The following is a 17,010-nucleotide window of genomic DNA, read 5'->3' on the forward strand; positions in this document are numbered from 1 at the left end:
AAATCGATTCAGTTACTATATTGTTACACCCCTAGTTGCTAGTGCAGCAACAGAGACCGTTCCCCCCACCTGGCTTCCCACCCTTGAACCTAGTGTTCACAGGACAGATACACCACCAAGCATTCAAACCATATAGTCTCCGTGTTGTTGGTGGTGATGGTGGTGGGAAGGGAACATTTCCAATTTGCCACAAAATAGTCCTTTTTAACACTAAAGGTAAAGAACACATTGTACAAATCAATAAACATACCTATGGGGTTGTCATCTATCCCTGTTCGATAGCCTTCATTGGGACAGAGAATACGATAGGCCTCTGGAACACAACACATGAAAGAAAAATAAGAGATCAATAATACATAATGAAAAAAACAAAAGCAGGATATTATGAAGCCGTATGCTTCTGTGTGCCCGAGTGCCTGAAATTGTACATGTTAACCTCCAGAGTGTTAATTTAACTCTGAGAGTGTACAAATGCAGTGGTTCTCAAACTGTGGGACAAATTATTTTGGGGGGTCCCCAGATGATTAACTTAATGTGCAACATTGTTGTCTCACTCAACAGTAAACAAACCAACATAAAGTTAAAGTGTATAGAAGGTTTGTGCACATTTCCAAAGTGGCAATTGAAGGACTTTTTAATACCTCTAAAATGAAAATTAAACATTGGCCAAAATGTCAAATATTAGAGGCAGAAATTGTGAAAATAGCAGATCTACGTGCTCACAACGCCTCTCAACGCGAGGCATTGTGAGCATGTAGATCTGCTATTTTCACAATAGAACCGTGCTATACAAAATGTAATGCCTCAACTCTTAGTAGGGTGGGGGGGGGGGGGGGGGGTCCCCAGTTAAAATGTGATTATTTGGGGGGGTCGCAGCCTGAAAAGGTTGAAGACCTCTGTACAAATGGACCTAGCTAGCTGTGCTCCACCCACCTTGATCCTTGCTGGGGCAGATCTCACAGGGGTCCCCCCAGCCCTGGCCCGGCATGGCCGTGCAGCAGCACTGGTCCTTGGTGGTGTTGAGTGGCTTCGGGGCCTGGCAGCGTCCGTTCTCAAACTTGGTGTAGCAATAATTCTCGCGAACGTCTGGGGGTTTCATTGTATAGGGTAGAGAGAAAGAGAGAGAGAGAGAGAGAGAGAGAGAGAGAGAGAAAGGGGAGATGGAATCAGAGAGAGAGGGTTGTTAACTACTAGTAGGGGCGTCAATTGGGTATGGCAGGGGTATGCAGCTGCCATACCCTGGGTGGGAAAATAAAAGTTACTTTTAAATATAAATCCATGAATGTCTCTTTGACTATCTGTGCTGGTTATTATGTTGTTAAATTACAGTAAAATAACTAAAAATGCAAAATGTAACAATATGGTCACTTTAACAACGTATTATGATTATAAACTCCACACTTGTATTCTCCCCATCTTGACAAAATGGTATATTCCCAGGTTCCGCAGGTCAGCTGCACAGGTGCAATGCATTATTGTTAATTGTGGCACGTTTACTAACATGCCAAGTTTAGCTGCACTTGAACAACTGTTCCAGACCTAGATTAGGGATAAAGCCTGGCTTTATCAGCTATCCTGGCTTTAGTAAGCCTGAGTCAGAGCTCAATCGGTTTCATGAAAGCTGAATTATCTTGGCAGATTAGCCTCGCCAGTTAACCTGGATATTTTAAGCCTGAACTCGGTTTCATGAAAGTTATCCCATGGAGATTAAGCTTTGAAGCTAGCCTGCTCCAGACCAGGCTCACAGCCAAGATATGTTAATCCATGTGCCTTTTTGGTCAAGGTTTGTGAAATAGCTGTTAGTCCAATGACTCCAATTGTAAACGAATGACTTTTCCATGCTTAATTCAACACGTTAGTATATAGACTGAAATGAAAAATACAAAAATATATAATACATTTAATTATAAGCCTATTCCTGAAATAGTGAATAAATCATGAATCATATGACTCATGTGATATGTCACTATAGTTCATAATGTTAGATGTGTGATAATATATTACTGAAGTTCTTGAGATTATAAAAAAAATCACACCCGTGTGAACTGAGCGGTGGTCCCCCCCCCCCCCCTTCCCCCCTGTGTGTGTGTGTGTGTGTGTGTGTGTGTGTGTGTGTGTGTGTGCGTGTGTGTGTGTGTGCCTGGTCTGGCCTGGCCTGAACAACAGCGCCCCTCCCTTAACATGTGTGGTCAGAAAAGGTTACTGCAGGCTACAGACAGACAGACAGACACGCAGACAGACAGACAGACAGACAGACAGACCCACACACACGGCCACGTATAGGAGCGTTGTGACCACCGCTCAAAAATGGCTGACAATGTAGCAAGGGTGTTTTCAACTAAGTTAGCGATAAGAGTAATATAACAGCCTGTCTAGGTGTGATTATTCTATAGCCACCAGTGGTGTAAAGTAACTAAGGACATTTACTTAAGTATTGTACTTAAGTATAATCTTGCGGTATTTGTACTTTACTTGAGTATTTCCAATTTCCAATACTTTATTTACTTCTACTCCACAATACATCTCAGATCCAAATACTGTACTTTTACTCCAATACATTTATTTGAAAACTTTAGTTACTAGTTACTTTGTAGATTTACAAGCTCACAATGCAAAGCATTCTGAGCATGTAGATATGCTATTTTCAAAAGATTTTCCTACATTTGAAAACTTGAAATGGGATATCTGCATAATGAGTACTTTTACTTTTTGTACTTTAAGTACATTTTGATACTTTTACTCAAGTAAATTTTGAATTCTGGACTTTTACTAACAGAGTATTTCTTCATTACAGTATTGATACTTTTACTTGAGTAAAACATGTGAGTACTTTTTCACCACTGATAACAGCTATAGCATGCCTGTCTTTTTTATGTGGGGGGAGGCGGGGAGAGAACACTGCTCTGTTCTTCGGTGCCGTGATTGGTCACGATCAAGGAATCGATGCTCGACTGCATGGGCTTTCCAAAGAAAAGCCCATGCCTTGTCGAGCCAGGCTTTACGATCCTGGCTCAACAAAGTCTCTCCTTCTCAGCCTGGCTTGGTGTTAGTGGAACGGAATAAGCCAGGCTATATGGAGGAGGCTTTGTCAAGTCTGGATATGTCTTAAATCCCAGCTTAGTTTATTCTACTTTCGTGAAACAGGCCCCAGGCTGCCATCCCAAGAAACCGTAGAAACAGGAAAAAAAAATAGAATGTACTTCTTAAAATAAATGTTTCATACCTGTTGCTAAGATATGTTTCATACCTGTTGCTAAGATATGGCAACATGACTGGTGTCTTGCACGCGCGCGAAGCAGTCATGTTGCCATACCTTAGCTTTTTCTGAACTGACGCCACTGACTACTAGCCTCCGCATTCTGCACAAATGTTTTTTTTCCTATCAGATCAACGCGGAAGTGCCTCTCTCGCCGTTTTTTGGCCGATAAAGTATAATTATTGACCGCAGCGGAGGCACGCCATCTCAGACGACCTTGATCCACGAGAACGAGCTAAAGCGAGCAAGTTGCCGTGCCGAACACAGCGAAGGTCGCTTGAACCGACTCAGTACCGTTTGAGTTGCGTCCACTCCCGATAGGGACGGAACGGCACATAATGTTTTGGCGAGAGCGTTTGGCTACTGGCCAATCACAACGTGTCCTTGCACAAGGAATAGCACACTCGCCCCTATTCTGGACAGGTCATAATAGGCGGACATTCGGTAAAGATTGGCCAACATTCAGCAAAAATAGTAGCCTAGATCCACAGTTGATTGGCTATTTTAGCTATTTAACGTAAAATGAAGTATAAGTATATTTCAAGAGGTTATGTCTCCCTGAAGTCAGTGATTGGCATTTGCCCATCTCTCCATCTCTCTGTTTCTGTGAGTTGTTTTTCGTCCTAGTCTGGCACTATCTTGTAATGAGAAGCATATGGCTGGAATGGCTGCACACTCCATGCTAACTCTGGCCTTCCCTTAACTCAATACAAATAATCTGTCTGACCCCCATGGATCGCTCTCGCTCTCTCTCTCTCTCTATCACACACACACACACACACACACACACACACACACACACACACACACACACACACACACACACACACACACACACACACACACACACACACACACACACACACACACACACACACACACACACACACACACACACACCTGGCCGAGGTACAAAGATCACATACATGAACACCTGGTGCTGTGCAAAGAATGTCAAGGAGTGTCATATTACTTTCCCCCATGAAACTGATTTGTCAGCCTTTCCGAAATAGAGATTTATGTGTTCTCTGCACAGCTGTTGTGCAAGTGTGTGCAAGTGTGTGTGTGTGTGTGTGTGTGTGTGTGTGTGTGTGTGTGTGTGTGTGTGTGTGTGTGTGTGTGTGTGTGTGTGTGTGTGTGTGTGTGTGGAATAGATCATCAGGAAAAGTGGATAATTGAGATGTATATATATATATCTGTCAATTACTTGGTATTTATTTCATTTATGTCCAGAACAAGAGTAGTAACAACCTCAGTAAACACATATGAAGGTATGTTCCCCTGCGTGTTGCTAACGGCTGTCTACATTCCACCAGAAGTGAAGGCAGCAGAGGCTCTTGAAGAACTGAGCGAAGTCATTAGCAAGCAGGATAACGTGTACCCGGACTGGAGGTATCGCTACTTCGACCTCTTGCCATCGGGGCGTAGATACAGAACCTTGAAGTGGCACAAGGTACGGTTTAGTAGGAGTTTTGTCCCCTCAGCCATCGCTGCACTAAACAATCTGCTAAGCAAGCGCCCCCGTCGCTAGGATGGTTTTCTGTGAATAGTGGGGACCTGATGATCTGTTTTGTGATGTTTTGTGTTATATGGTTTTGTGTTGTTTTTGTGTTGAACAGACTGTGAAGACAAATTTCCCCTCGGGGACAATAAAGATTATTATTAAGTGCTTAACGAGAGAAAACAAGACGCTCGATCACTGTTACTCCACTATCAAGGCTGCCTACAGAGCGATCCAGCGCCCTCACTTCTGGGGAAATCTGACCATCGGTCCGTGCTACTACTACCTGCCTACGAGCAGCCCACGGTAAGATCTGTACACTACAGTGCTGGTCCACAGACAACGTATCCAAACTTCAGGCCCAGGGCTGCTTTGAATTGACAGACTGGTCCATCTTCAAAGATCCAGCCACAAGTGTGGATGATTGGAAAGTGTGGAAAGTATACAAACGTAACATTTGTACACTATCAGGGTTAAATTAACCATGAGGATATTACTGTATATAGGATATACGATTGATTGAAAGATTTGCTCTGTGGCAGTGGTTCTCAAAGTGACTCAGTGGTGTCCTTTTGGGAGGGGAGGGGGGGCCGGGGGTCTAAAATAGACCCATGCAAGTCTGTAACTTTGACAGTGTAAAAACTTGTCAAACTGTCAGTTAAGGGGAGACCTTGAATTTTTGAATTTAAAGTTTGAGAAAGAAACACTGTTCCGTGGGACATCAAAGTGAAACACAGACATCTGATCAAATTCTGCAGTGGAACTTAATAGCTCTCTGTTCAGTTCCTCTCTTGTCACCTCAACCCCCCCCCCCCCCCCCTCTTAAATCCAGCTGCAGGAGAGAAAAAAAAAGCAGGAATTGTAAACTGCCTCGCTAAACTGATGATGTCATCATTTCGGTGTTTGGAGGGGGAACTCCCTAACATGGGTCTCTGACTGTTCCCCCACCCACCCACCCACCCACCCACCCCACACACACACACACACGCACACACACACGCGCGCGCACACACACACACACACACACACACACACACACACACACACACACACACACACACACACACACACACACACACACACACACAACGCAAACACGCGCGCGCGCGCACACACACGCGCAGACTGAGGAAATGGAAAAGTGATCTGTTCAGAGCCACCCTTGGCCTCAGTGAGCCGAGCAGCATGCAGGACCAGCTGGAACAGTATGTGCCGTGTTGAGAAAGCAGCAGCAGTGCAGGCCAGTGTGCTGACTGACTGCAGAGAGACAGCTCCTTATTCTACCACTAAAGAGACACACATAGAAGAATAGGTATCCTGCAGGCCAGTGGTCCTCAAACTTTTACATTTCAAGGTCCCTTTTCCCTTAACTCTGATAGTATCCAAATGGAACCAAATGGACCCGTTAGGGTCAGAGTTACAGACTTGTAAGGGTCCATTTAGACTAAGGCTGGGCAATATATCGAAAGATTATCGATATCGAGGTATCAACATGCGAGGTATAAATATCGACGAAGACAGCTTGAAATGAGGTATTTGTGTATGTGTCAAATTCATTAACAAGACACACACATTGCATGCACGTAGCACATTCAAAAAAGCAGTCCATCTGTGGTTATTTCAATAAAACCATTGTTGGAAAATGGAAATAAGGCATTTAATGTCTTTATTCTATGTGTACTGTGCAGTGTGCATGCATGGGTATGCTATTCATTATCTGGATTAGGCAGGCAGTGGACCTAAAACAGAAAAATATTAAAAACTATATAATGCAATTGTTTTTACTAATATCGTGATATCGAGGTATTCAACACCGTTATTGAATATCGAAGGTTTTCCTAATATCGCCCAGCCTTAATTTAGACCCCCCCCTAAAGGAACCTATGAGTCTAGCATTGATGTGCTTCCAGGCTGCTTGACCCATGACAGGGGTAAAAAGATATTCACTGCCTGCAGTGATGCTACAGCACTGTACCAGGCAGCTGCATCAGTGATGCTACAGCACTGTACCAGGCAGCTGCATCAGTGATGCTACAGCACTGTACCAGGCAGCTGCATCAGTGATGCTACAGCACTGTACCAGGCAGCTGCATCAGTGAGCATGTGGCAGTAAATCACCATGAAACCTTGAACATAGTGCAAATGTATGTGTGGCACCCTATGTAACCCCTCTCTCTCTCTCTCTCTCTCTCTCTGTCTTTTGTCTGTTACTCTTTTAGTGTCTTTATTGCTTGCTCTAACACGATCTATGTCTCAGTCTGTGTGTGTGTGTCTCTCTCTCTCTCACACAAGCACACACCCGCACACACGCATGCACGCATGCACACACACACAGGCTATATTTTCGTCCATGACTTACCCCTTATTCCTAATCTCTTTTGCCATGTTTTACTATTTTGAAAAAACATTTTTAAACATTTCAAATAACTGATCTACAAGCTCACAACATTTTGAAGTATTTTAAAATGTTTTCTTTTTTTTTCTTTCTTTTTTTTTTTTTTTAAGTAAAAAAAGGCAAAGAGGACGGAAATCTAGCTCTGACACACTTCACACGTCACACTTACCCAGGCATCTGCGTCCTGAGGATGACAGCTGGAATCCCTCTGGACACAGACAGGTGAAGCTGCCCTCTGTGTTGGAGCAGGTTCCGAAGGTACAGATCTCAGGTAAACTGGAGCACTCGTCCACATCTGGCGCACAGAGAGAGAGAGAGAGAGAGAGAGAGAGAGAGAGAGAGAGAGAGAGCAGAGCCAGTCTGCGTTTTAATCCTCCCCTCATGACATCCCTTTATTTCAGTGGTTCTCAACCTGTGTTCTCAATTATTTTGGGGGGTCCCCAAACAATGTGCAACATTGTTTTCTCACTCAACAATAAACAAACCAGAATAACGTTTGAGTGTATAGAGGGTATCTGCACATTTCTAAAGTGACAATTTAAGGACTTTTTAATACCTCTAAAATTACAACTTAAACCTTGGGCCAAAGGGTTAGGGTTGAGCATGTAGATCTGCTATTTTAACAATAGATTTGTTATACAAAATGTAATGCCTAAACTAACTCTTGGTGTTCGTCAGGGTGTGTGTGTGTGTGTGTGTGTGTGTGTGGGGGGGGGGGGGGGGGGTCTCCAGTTAAAATATTATTCTTTTGGGGGTCGCAGCCTGAAAAGGTTGAGAACCACTGCCTTATTTAACACTTCCGATGCTAATCATGTCCAGGAACGTGTTAGCTGGCTACCACGGTAACCAGGTAAACAGGTGCTACGGCGGCGGCTGGTGAGCAAAAAAAAAAAAAAAAAACTTAATGTCCCATGATGCAACTCGGCCACCATCATCAGGAAGCATGTAAGCTCCATAGGCTCCAATTTATTGCTGCTGCAAAGAAATGGCTTTATCTCGGAATCTACTTCGATTGCAGAGAAACACTTTTTTTCACGGAGACACTGGGACAGTCGGCCGTGGTTATAATATTTTCATTTCTGTGCGAAATTTCCACAACATGGACACGATCGTGGCTTCCGAGGCTCTTCAAAATAAAGCGCAGTGAATGGCGGCACTCTGTATCCAAATAATTACAAAGATGATGGCATCCCAAGTGTTAAGGAACTTTTCTTCATTGTCGGGCAGAAACCTTGTATCTCCAAGTTTCAAATAGTTCAACTCTGTATTGAGAGATTGCAAATTTGACATACAGTAGTGGTTCTCAACCTTTTCAGACCGCGACCCCCAAAATAATCATATTTTAACTGCAGGGACCCCCCACCCTGACGAGCACTTGGAATTCCATTGTGAAAATAGCAGATCTACATGCTCACAACGCCTCGCTCTGCCTCTAATATTTGACAATTTGAACAATGTTTGACCAGAGGTATTAAAAAGTCTTTAAAGTCCTTAAATGCCAATATGCAGATACCCTGTATACACTTATACTGTATGTGTGTCTGTTTACTGTTGGGTGAGAAAACAATATTAACATTTAGCTAAACATCTGGGGACCCCCCAAAATAATTTGGGGACCCCACAGGTTGAGAACCATTGCAGTAGAGTACAGTACTGAGTACTATAGGCTGGCACCCTTCTTCCCAGCTCTAAGCGAGTGATCTAGGGACACACGAAAGGAACGGGTGAGTGTTTTTCACAACAGAATGGTAAAATTTACCTCTATCCCCGAAGTTCCCCTTTAACCAAACTCCTTTCTAATTTATCTACCAGTGTAACCTTCAGGGGAAACATGAACCCGTAGCCAGCAGTTAGTGGAGGGGAGAAAGTGAAATAGTGAAATAGTCTGGCTTTTTACATAAACCCCCCCTCCCCCCATCCCCCACTCAACACACAAACATTGTACCACAGCTCTACATGAGTCAGCTTCCGTAATGGTGGCGTTATGCGAGTCATGAACTTGCAGCGATATATTATGAGCCTAAGTGAGTTTGATTAAACAGAACATAATCCCTCTATTGGATGGAGGGACGAGGGACTGTTCTTATTCCATCTTGTGAAGGGCTCATTGCAAGGATGGAACTCAATCAGAAATGTAGCCTCCTTCAAAAGGGTTCGATGCACACTGCACTGTAGGGCATGGGTCGTCAACAGGGGGTCTGGGTCCCCTAGGGGGACCTCAGAGTTACTACAGGGGGTCCTCCAAATCTTTGAGTGATAGAATATGTTTTCTCCTTTTCATATTATATAATTATATATCCATATTCCGTACACTTTAGCCAAAAATAGCAGATCTACAAGCTCACAGTAGATCGGCTATTTTTGGCAAAGTGCTGTGGTGTAGAGGGGAAAAAGAGCAGACTAAGTACAGAGTGAAAGCACAAGTTTATGAAGTATTGACGGTTCAAGTGGTTAAATATCTGAAAACACAAACTGACATGAATCCAAAATACACTGATGATTGTGCTGTCAAACAATGAAACTTTATGGATATGGTTGTGGGGGTCCCTGCTTCATCTCTCTCTCAACTAAGGGGTCCTTGGCCTGAAAGCGTTGAAGACCCCTGCTGTAGGGTTTGTGCGGAATTAAAATTGCTTCCATTATACATGGCAATATGTAATAAAAAATGACCAATGCTCTGTGACGCACATAGGTCAACATCAGGGTGGGGGATGACAATTATCTGGATTTGGACTGCGAGTCAAGCGGGTCCACCCATCACAAGGACCAGCTGCTGCTGCTGCTGGTACCGTGCTGAGAAGCTAAAGCCCTGGTCCTCGCCCTGCTTCCAGGAACGAGAGCGTGGAGTGGGAACGTGATGAAGTCTGTCCAATATCTCTTCATCAGCCCCCACTGTGTAAACACTCCCAAGTGCTCTGGCCTGGATTCTCTCCCGCATGCTAAAGGAGGAGGAGAGGGGCATTCTGTAGTGGTGTGTAGGTGGTGAGAGGGAGGGGGGGTGGGGGGGGGGGGGGGGGGGGGGGGTGGAATGGAGCGCTTTAAACTCCTCTGGTGAACCTCAGCAGAACTGGTCATGGCTGTCATTTGCGTTATGTTTCACATGCATGGTTGCATGGTTGCGTGTGTGTGTGTGTGTGTGTGTGTGTGTGTGTGTGTGTGTGTGTGTGTGTGGGGGTGTGTGTGTGTGTGTGTGTGTGTGTGCGTGTGTGCGTGCGTGTGCGCGTGTGTGTGCGAGCATGCGTGCATGTCTGAGAGTGAGTGCATGTGTGTGTGAACGACTGCTCTCAGAGTGACCTGGGGTAAGAAAGAAAGACAAAAATCTGTACCGTTTACATGTGACGTTATTTATTCTCTGAGAGTAATTCCTGTCACGCGTTCTTTTCTTTAACACAATTGTTGCCAATCATTAAAATCTTCAATGTCTTGATTTGCCAGAATTTCCAGGATCTTACCTTTTAATGTGCACGATGTGCACGGGTCATGCACGGATAATGCACAGATGAAACAAAAGAATCCGCTTGGAAATCCGTTCAGGCATTCAAAAGATATAGGCTATGGTGTTTTCTTCAAATGTAAACAAACATGGCTGCCATGGGAGCTGCCATGGGCTGTCCTGGGAGTCAAACATGCATTTCACGATCGCGATCATGCCGAAACCGGAAGTAGGAAGTAAGGAGAGTAGGGAGAGCAAAAACAGCCAACTCGGGAAACTCGTGTTTGGCACCATGATGTGTTCAAGGAGCATCTCACATAAGATAATACAGTATGTCCCCCAAACAAATTCAATTTGTCCTCTCTGTGATGTCATCAGGAAGACAGGAATTTATTCTGTGTAGTGTTAAATATACCTCGGTAAAAGTAAATTAAAAGCTTAGCTGAGGTATAAAGCTGTAAACCTATTATGTTTCAATTAGCAGAAAAAAATCATATCAATTCATATCAAATTCAATACATTGAAATCAATAGAAAGTATACTGCAATAGGTAGTACATGTTGTACCTAGTGAAATTGCTATCACTCACGAACCAGTTACATATAGAGGACTGCGACAATGATTAGATATTATGAGTGAAACGGCACATAATAACAGTGGTCTGTTGAAGGGAATAGATGGAATCCTATCAGGGACGTGCTGGCCATTGGGAAAAGCGGGACAACTCCCGAACGGCCGGTTCATTCCTGGCCGGTCCAGGCCGGCCATTAGGAAAAAAATAAAAATAAAATGTTGGCCTTCGTTCCATTTTGGGGGCTGGGCGGCCAACAAAGTAAATCGTCACTGTCGGGCAGAAACCTTGTATCTCCAAATTTCAAATTTGTATATTTTTTCGCAAAGCAAAGCCCTGCTTCATCATACAAGGCTGTCGCACAAAAGTAGTGAAAACAGCAGATCTACAAGCACACAACGCCTCGCGGTGTGAGGCGTTGTGTGCTTGTAGATCGGCTGTTTTCACTAGTTTAAATCATTTTTAAGATAATAAATACAAAACAAATGGTTTTGGACGTACAAGGTTTACACCCGACAACTGGCCCACTGGCTTGTCACTTATAGCGCCTCTGCAACTCTTTTTCCCGGGCTGAATCAGGGGCCCAGCACATCCCTGAATCCTATAAGAGTTCATAGATATTGAATCAAATGGAAGGCTAGAGAGCAGCAGTGTCAGTGTGCCGTACAGTACCTTCACAGGTCTCTTCATGGAGATAGTAGCCAGGTGGACAGATGCAGCGATAAGACCCGTCCAGGTTCACACACGTCCCCGCACCACACGTCCCAGGATTCACTGAACACTCGTTGATATCTGAGAGGAGGATCACAGCAGGGAAACATCAGGCCGGAGTTTCAGGAATTCAGCAGAAACAATTAAAGGAGTAGTTCACCACTTTTCAACCTGTCTTCATATAATAGGTCCTCACTAATGTTCATGATAAAATATCACAATTCTTTTCTACTCAGTCCAAGTCTCCTAGGAGAGCTGTGGGAAGTTCAGAATCCATCGTCTTGTGACATCATCATTTTCCAAAAAAGAAATGTAATCAATATTTTTGAAAAAAATATTTTGATTTTTATTATCGCGAGAACAATGGCTTCCACTTTAAAATTGCAACTTTTCAGGAATAGAAAGCCTGCAGTTTCTATAAGCTGAATTGGCAATCGATGATGTCACAATACGATGGGTTTCTGACCTGCCCACAGCCCTCCTGAGAAAAAAAATAAAAAATAAAAAATAAAAAAGCTATTTTTGAGTGAGGACCAATTATATGAACATAGGTTGAAAAGTGGTGGAGTGCCCCTTTAAATATCAGAAGGGAAAATTAGTGAAATCCAGAGTCTTTATTTAACTGTAAGGGTGTAGGGCAGGGGTCTTCAACAGAGGGTCCTCAGAGTTACAACAGGGGGTCCTCCAAATCTTTGTGTGATAGAAACCTTTTTTCCCCTTTTTTATATTAACCACTTGAACCCTAACGTCCATATTCGGAGAACTTTAGCCAAAAATAGCAGATCTACAAGCTCACAACGCCTCGTGCTGCGAGGCGTTGTGAGCGTGTAGATCGGCTATTGGTGTAGAGGGGAAAAAGAGCAGACTAAGTACAGAGTGAAAGGTCATATTTAAGTATTGACGGTTCAAGTGCTTAATTATCTGAAAACACAAATTGACATGATTCCAAAATACACTGATCATTGTGATGTCAAAAGATGAAACATTATGGAATCTATGAAGAGGTTGTGGGGGTCCCTGCTTCATCTCTCTCTCTCTCAACTAAGGGGTCCTTGGCCTGAAAACGTAGAAGACCCCTGGTGTAGGGGAGAGATGAACCTTCATGTCCCTTTACCTGCACATAGTCTGCCGTCGGGTGTGAGCTCGTAGCCATCGCGACACACACAGAAGAAGGTGCCCAGGGTGTTGATGCAGTTTCCATTCCGACATAAGCCTCTCTGGGTGGTGCACTCGTCAGTGTCTGAACAATAAACAAGATGTCACAGAATACCACATAAGTGTCACAGAATACCACATAACACCCTGTTCTGTACACAAGCATCCTCTCTCTCTTTCTCCCTCTCTCCGTCTCACACACGCGTCGCACACACGCACGCACACACACACACACACACACACACACACACACACACACACACACACACACACACACACACACACACACACACACACACACACGCACACGCGCGCGCACACGCACACGCACACGCGCACACGCACACGCACACGTGCACACCTATGCAGTCGTTGTTGTGGGAGTTGTGGAAGCCAGGATAGCAGAGGCAGTTGTAGGAGCCCACTGTGTTCTTGCAGGTCCCGTTGCCACATGGATGTCTTTCACACTCATCCACATCTGAAAGCACAGGATGACACTGTGATCAATACCCGGTTAGTGAAACGTCACATTCAATTTAACATTTAATCTTTGGAATCACATAGCATAATAAGTCATACATGTATAAATATGTGAACATTTAAAGAAAAACTACAAATGACTGATTTTACAGTTGGTTGCATGCTGAAAATAGCCGATCTACAGGCTCAAAAAGTCTCACTGTGACAAGTTGCTAACCAAACAAAAAATGACTTGTCTTTTAGTTCTACTGGATCTTTTCTCCACTAATCCCTCCCTAACATTTTAGTCTTGTTTTTATTTGTTGACCAAATTGGTAGTATATTTAGTCATAGTTTTAGTCATCATAGTTTTTATTTAGTTAGCTTTTGTGAGTGAAAAAAGGTAGTCGAAGAAAATATTTTGCTGACGAAATCAACACGGTGTAAAATGTCCTTACCGATACACATGGACAGGTCCGGGGTTGTTTTGAAGCCATTGGGACAGAGACAACGGTAGCTCCCCAGTGTGTCGATGCACTGTCCGGGGTTGCACACGCCAGGGTTCTCCATGCATTCGTTACGATCTGCAAAGACAGAGCAAAGAGGCAAAGAGGTCAGCGGTGTAATTCCAGACAGAAATAGACAAAAAAAATAAGTTACCATAGCCCCATTTCTAAAATACAGAAAGTAGCTGATCTACAAGCGAGCAGCACGTTGACAGCTTGTAGATCAACTATTTTCACAATTTGTTTGGGGGCGAAAAGAGAAGATGTTCGCCTATAATGACATTCCTAAAATTGGATACCACATTGAAAGTGGTTAACACATTCCATGCCAGGGTTTTGCGCCACTAGATGGCGGTACACTGCCAGGGATTTTCATAGATTTCCCTTATTTTGAAGCCCACGGAAGTCACGCGTGTCCATGTTGTGCCATGTTACTTCCTTCCATACGTCTGTTTACTTGTCTTTTTTCACCCAGGCATAAAACATTGCTTCCGTGAACATCCTCCGCTTAGATGGCGCCCGGTGAAAAAAAAAGCATTTCTTGTCGATCGCCGCGATCTGGAGATAAATTGACCGAATTCACGTTACGCAACTTCCTGGCGCTGACGTCACGGTAGAAGGGGAAAAACTACTAATATCCCATAGAGTTAACACAGAAATCGCAAATGTAATGCAATTTCCGAATAGTAATGTATAAAATACAGCTAGCATGATCAAGAACACAAGAGAGTAAAAGGCACAAAGCGGTATAATTTACTTTACCGTTTGAAATAATGATTTGTTGGCTTTAAGTCCAGCTATTTCTATGTTATTTTACCCTCCAAAGCTGACGTCAGCACCAGGAAGTTGCTGAGAAAATCGCTGAGTGCGCATGCGTGGGCGGGCTGTGAATTGGGTCTACAGTATTACGAGAAAACGCTGTTTATCTGCCGATGGCTAGAATGGGAAGCAATGGAGCCGGCCATGGTTAATGACGTCACCATCGCCCAAAGCAACATGGGAAATGAAGTTCCTGCACATCAACGGGTAACAGTAGACCACAATATGATTTAAAACATTAATAAGTCCAATATCCGAACATACTATGCGATGGCATGGAATGTGTTTTAATAAATGAATGGTTGCATAACAATAAAAGTCTTATCTAAATTAGAACGCGTGTCACATGTAGATGGACAGGCATTGATTGCGATTAAATCAGATTTGAGTTGGGGACAATAGCCTATAGCAGGGGTTCCCAAACGTTTTGGGCTCCGAGGCACGCCTACATTATATTCATATAGGATATTTTAGCGATTATGTTGCAAGGAAAACATTGAGATAATAGACATTTTGGTTAGAAAATAACGTATTCCAAGTTAAAAATTATACTAAATACTACTAAGTTTTTGAAGTCCAAATATATTCCAACTATTATCAAAATAGCTCGCGGCACCCCTGGACTGCTGTCACGGCACCCCAGTTTGAAAACCCCTGGCCTATAGGCATAAATAAGAGGTTGTTACACAATTAATTGGAGTTAATCACACGTTAACTCCCACACAGTGATTTCCTACGCACACTGCTGTCCATCTAATTCCACCACCACAGAAATGTGATAGTGTTATGTCGTTAACTGGCCCTGGCATACCCTGCCGCCGTGGGGGGATTCAGAGCTCCATAATAGCAGGAAGCCAAACAGGATGTTGGTTTGAAAACCTGCGGGTCAATATCAGACAGCGCTTTCTCCAGACTGTTCTAATAATGGACGAGGAACTTAACAGAGCATGGCAACCGACAAGAATGTTTGGATCAACAATTTCTTATTCAATTTAGGCTGAGCGTGACAGTGAGAGGAGGTATTGGAGGAAGACAGAGGAACAGCCTGTTGCAGGCCTCTCACACGTCTGGGAACACGCAGGATAACATCCTTGTTCTCCACGCTATTCTCACCTAGCCCATACTTTAAGTATCTCTAGAGCAGTAGTTCTCGAACAGTGTGTCTAGCCACGCTGGTGTAGACACACACACACACACACACACACACACACACACACACACACACACACACACACACACACACACACACACACACACACACACACACACACACACACACACACACACACACACACACACACACACACACACAAAAGGGGAATAAGCAGATCTACAAGCTCACCACGCGTTCTGAGCTTGTAGATGGGCAATTTTTTCTGTTTCATGCTATATCATGTATCATGGTCATTATCATGGTCATTATCATGTCATTATCATGTCAGTATCATGGTCATTATCATGTCATTATCATGTCAGTATCATGGCCATTATCATGGTCATTATCATGGTCATTATCATGTCATTATCATGTCAGTATCATGGTCATTATCATGTCATTATCATGTCATGTCAGTATCATGGTCATTATCATGTCAGTATCATGGTCAGTATCATGGTCAGTATCATGGTCATTATCATGTCAGTATCATGGTCATTATCATGTCAGTATCATGTCAGAATCATGTCAGTATCATGTCAGTATCATGTCAGTATCATGGTCAGTATCATGGTCAGTATCATGTCAGTATCATGGTCAGTATCATGTCAGTATCATGGTCAGTATCATGTCAGTATCATGTCAGTATCATGTCAGTATCATGGTCAGTATCATGGTCAGTATCATGGTCAGTATCATGTCTGTGTCGTGTGACATGTCTGCATCATGGTCAGTATCATGTCAGTATCATGGTCAGTATCGTGTGACATGTCTGCATCAAGGTCAGTAATAGCAGAGTAGCACTGCCTGAAGTCCAGAAGCCTTATCCAAGGGTATTCCCCTCTGGATATGGTACAGGTTTGTTTTCTCACATGTAAGTAAAGTAGGAGGGTACAGTATAGTTATAAAGCTGCCTTACCCAAACATTGTCCAGTTGGCGTGAAGCGGTATCCTTTTTTACACTCACAGCGGTAGCTCCCTGGTACGTTCACACAGACTGCGTTCTGTTGGCACACTGGACCATTCTGACACTCGTCGATGTCTAACA

The 17,010-nt window shown here is 43.6% G+C and overlaps 1 protein-coding gene across 1 annotated transcript in view; it reads right to left on the reverse strand.

The window, feature by feature from the left end:
• The window catches only part of fbn1 (fibrillin 1), a 125,768-nt gene that overhangs the window by 17,490 nt on the left and 91,268 nt on the right, over window positions 1-17,010 (reverse strand). Inside the window, exons 45-52 of the mRNA XM_080730725.1 lie at window positions 16,882-17,004; window positions 13,940-14,065; window positions 13,384-13,500; window positions 12,982-13,107; window positions 11,829-11,948; window positions 7,322-7,447; window positions 934-1,086; window positions 251-313 (exon numbers count right to left, since the gene is read on the reverse strand). Coding sequence (XP_080586851.1) covers window positions 251-313; window positions 934-1,086; window positions 7,322-7,447; window positions 11,829-11,948; window positions 12,982-13,107; window positions 13,384-13,500; window positions 13,940-14,065; window positions 16,882-17,004 — 954 coding nt within the window. The remainder of the gene's footprint in view (window positions 1-250; window positions 314-933; window positions 1,087-7,321; window positions 7,448-11,828; window positions 11,949-12,981; window positions 13,108-13,383; window positions 13,501-13,939; window positions 14,066-16,881; window positions 17,005-17,010) is intronic.

The sequence above is a fragment of the Nannobrachium achirus genome (assembly GCF_963921795.1).
Source record: "Nannobrachium achirus genome assembly, chromosome: 7".
Taxonomy (NCBI): domain Eukaryota; kingdom Metazoa; phylum Chordata; class Actinopteri; order Myctophiformes; family Myctophidae; genus Nannobrachium; species Nannobrachium achirus.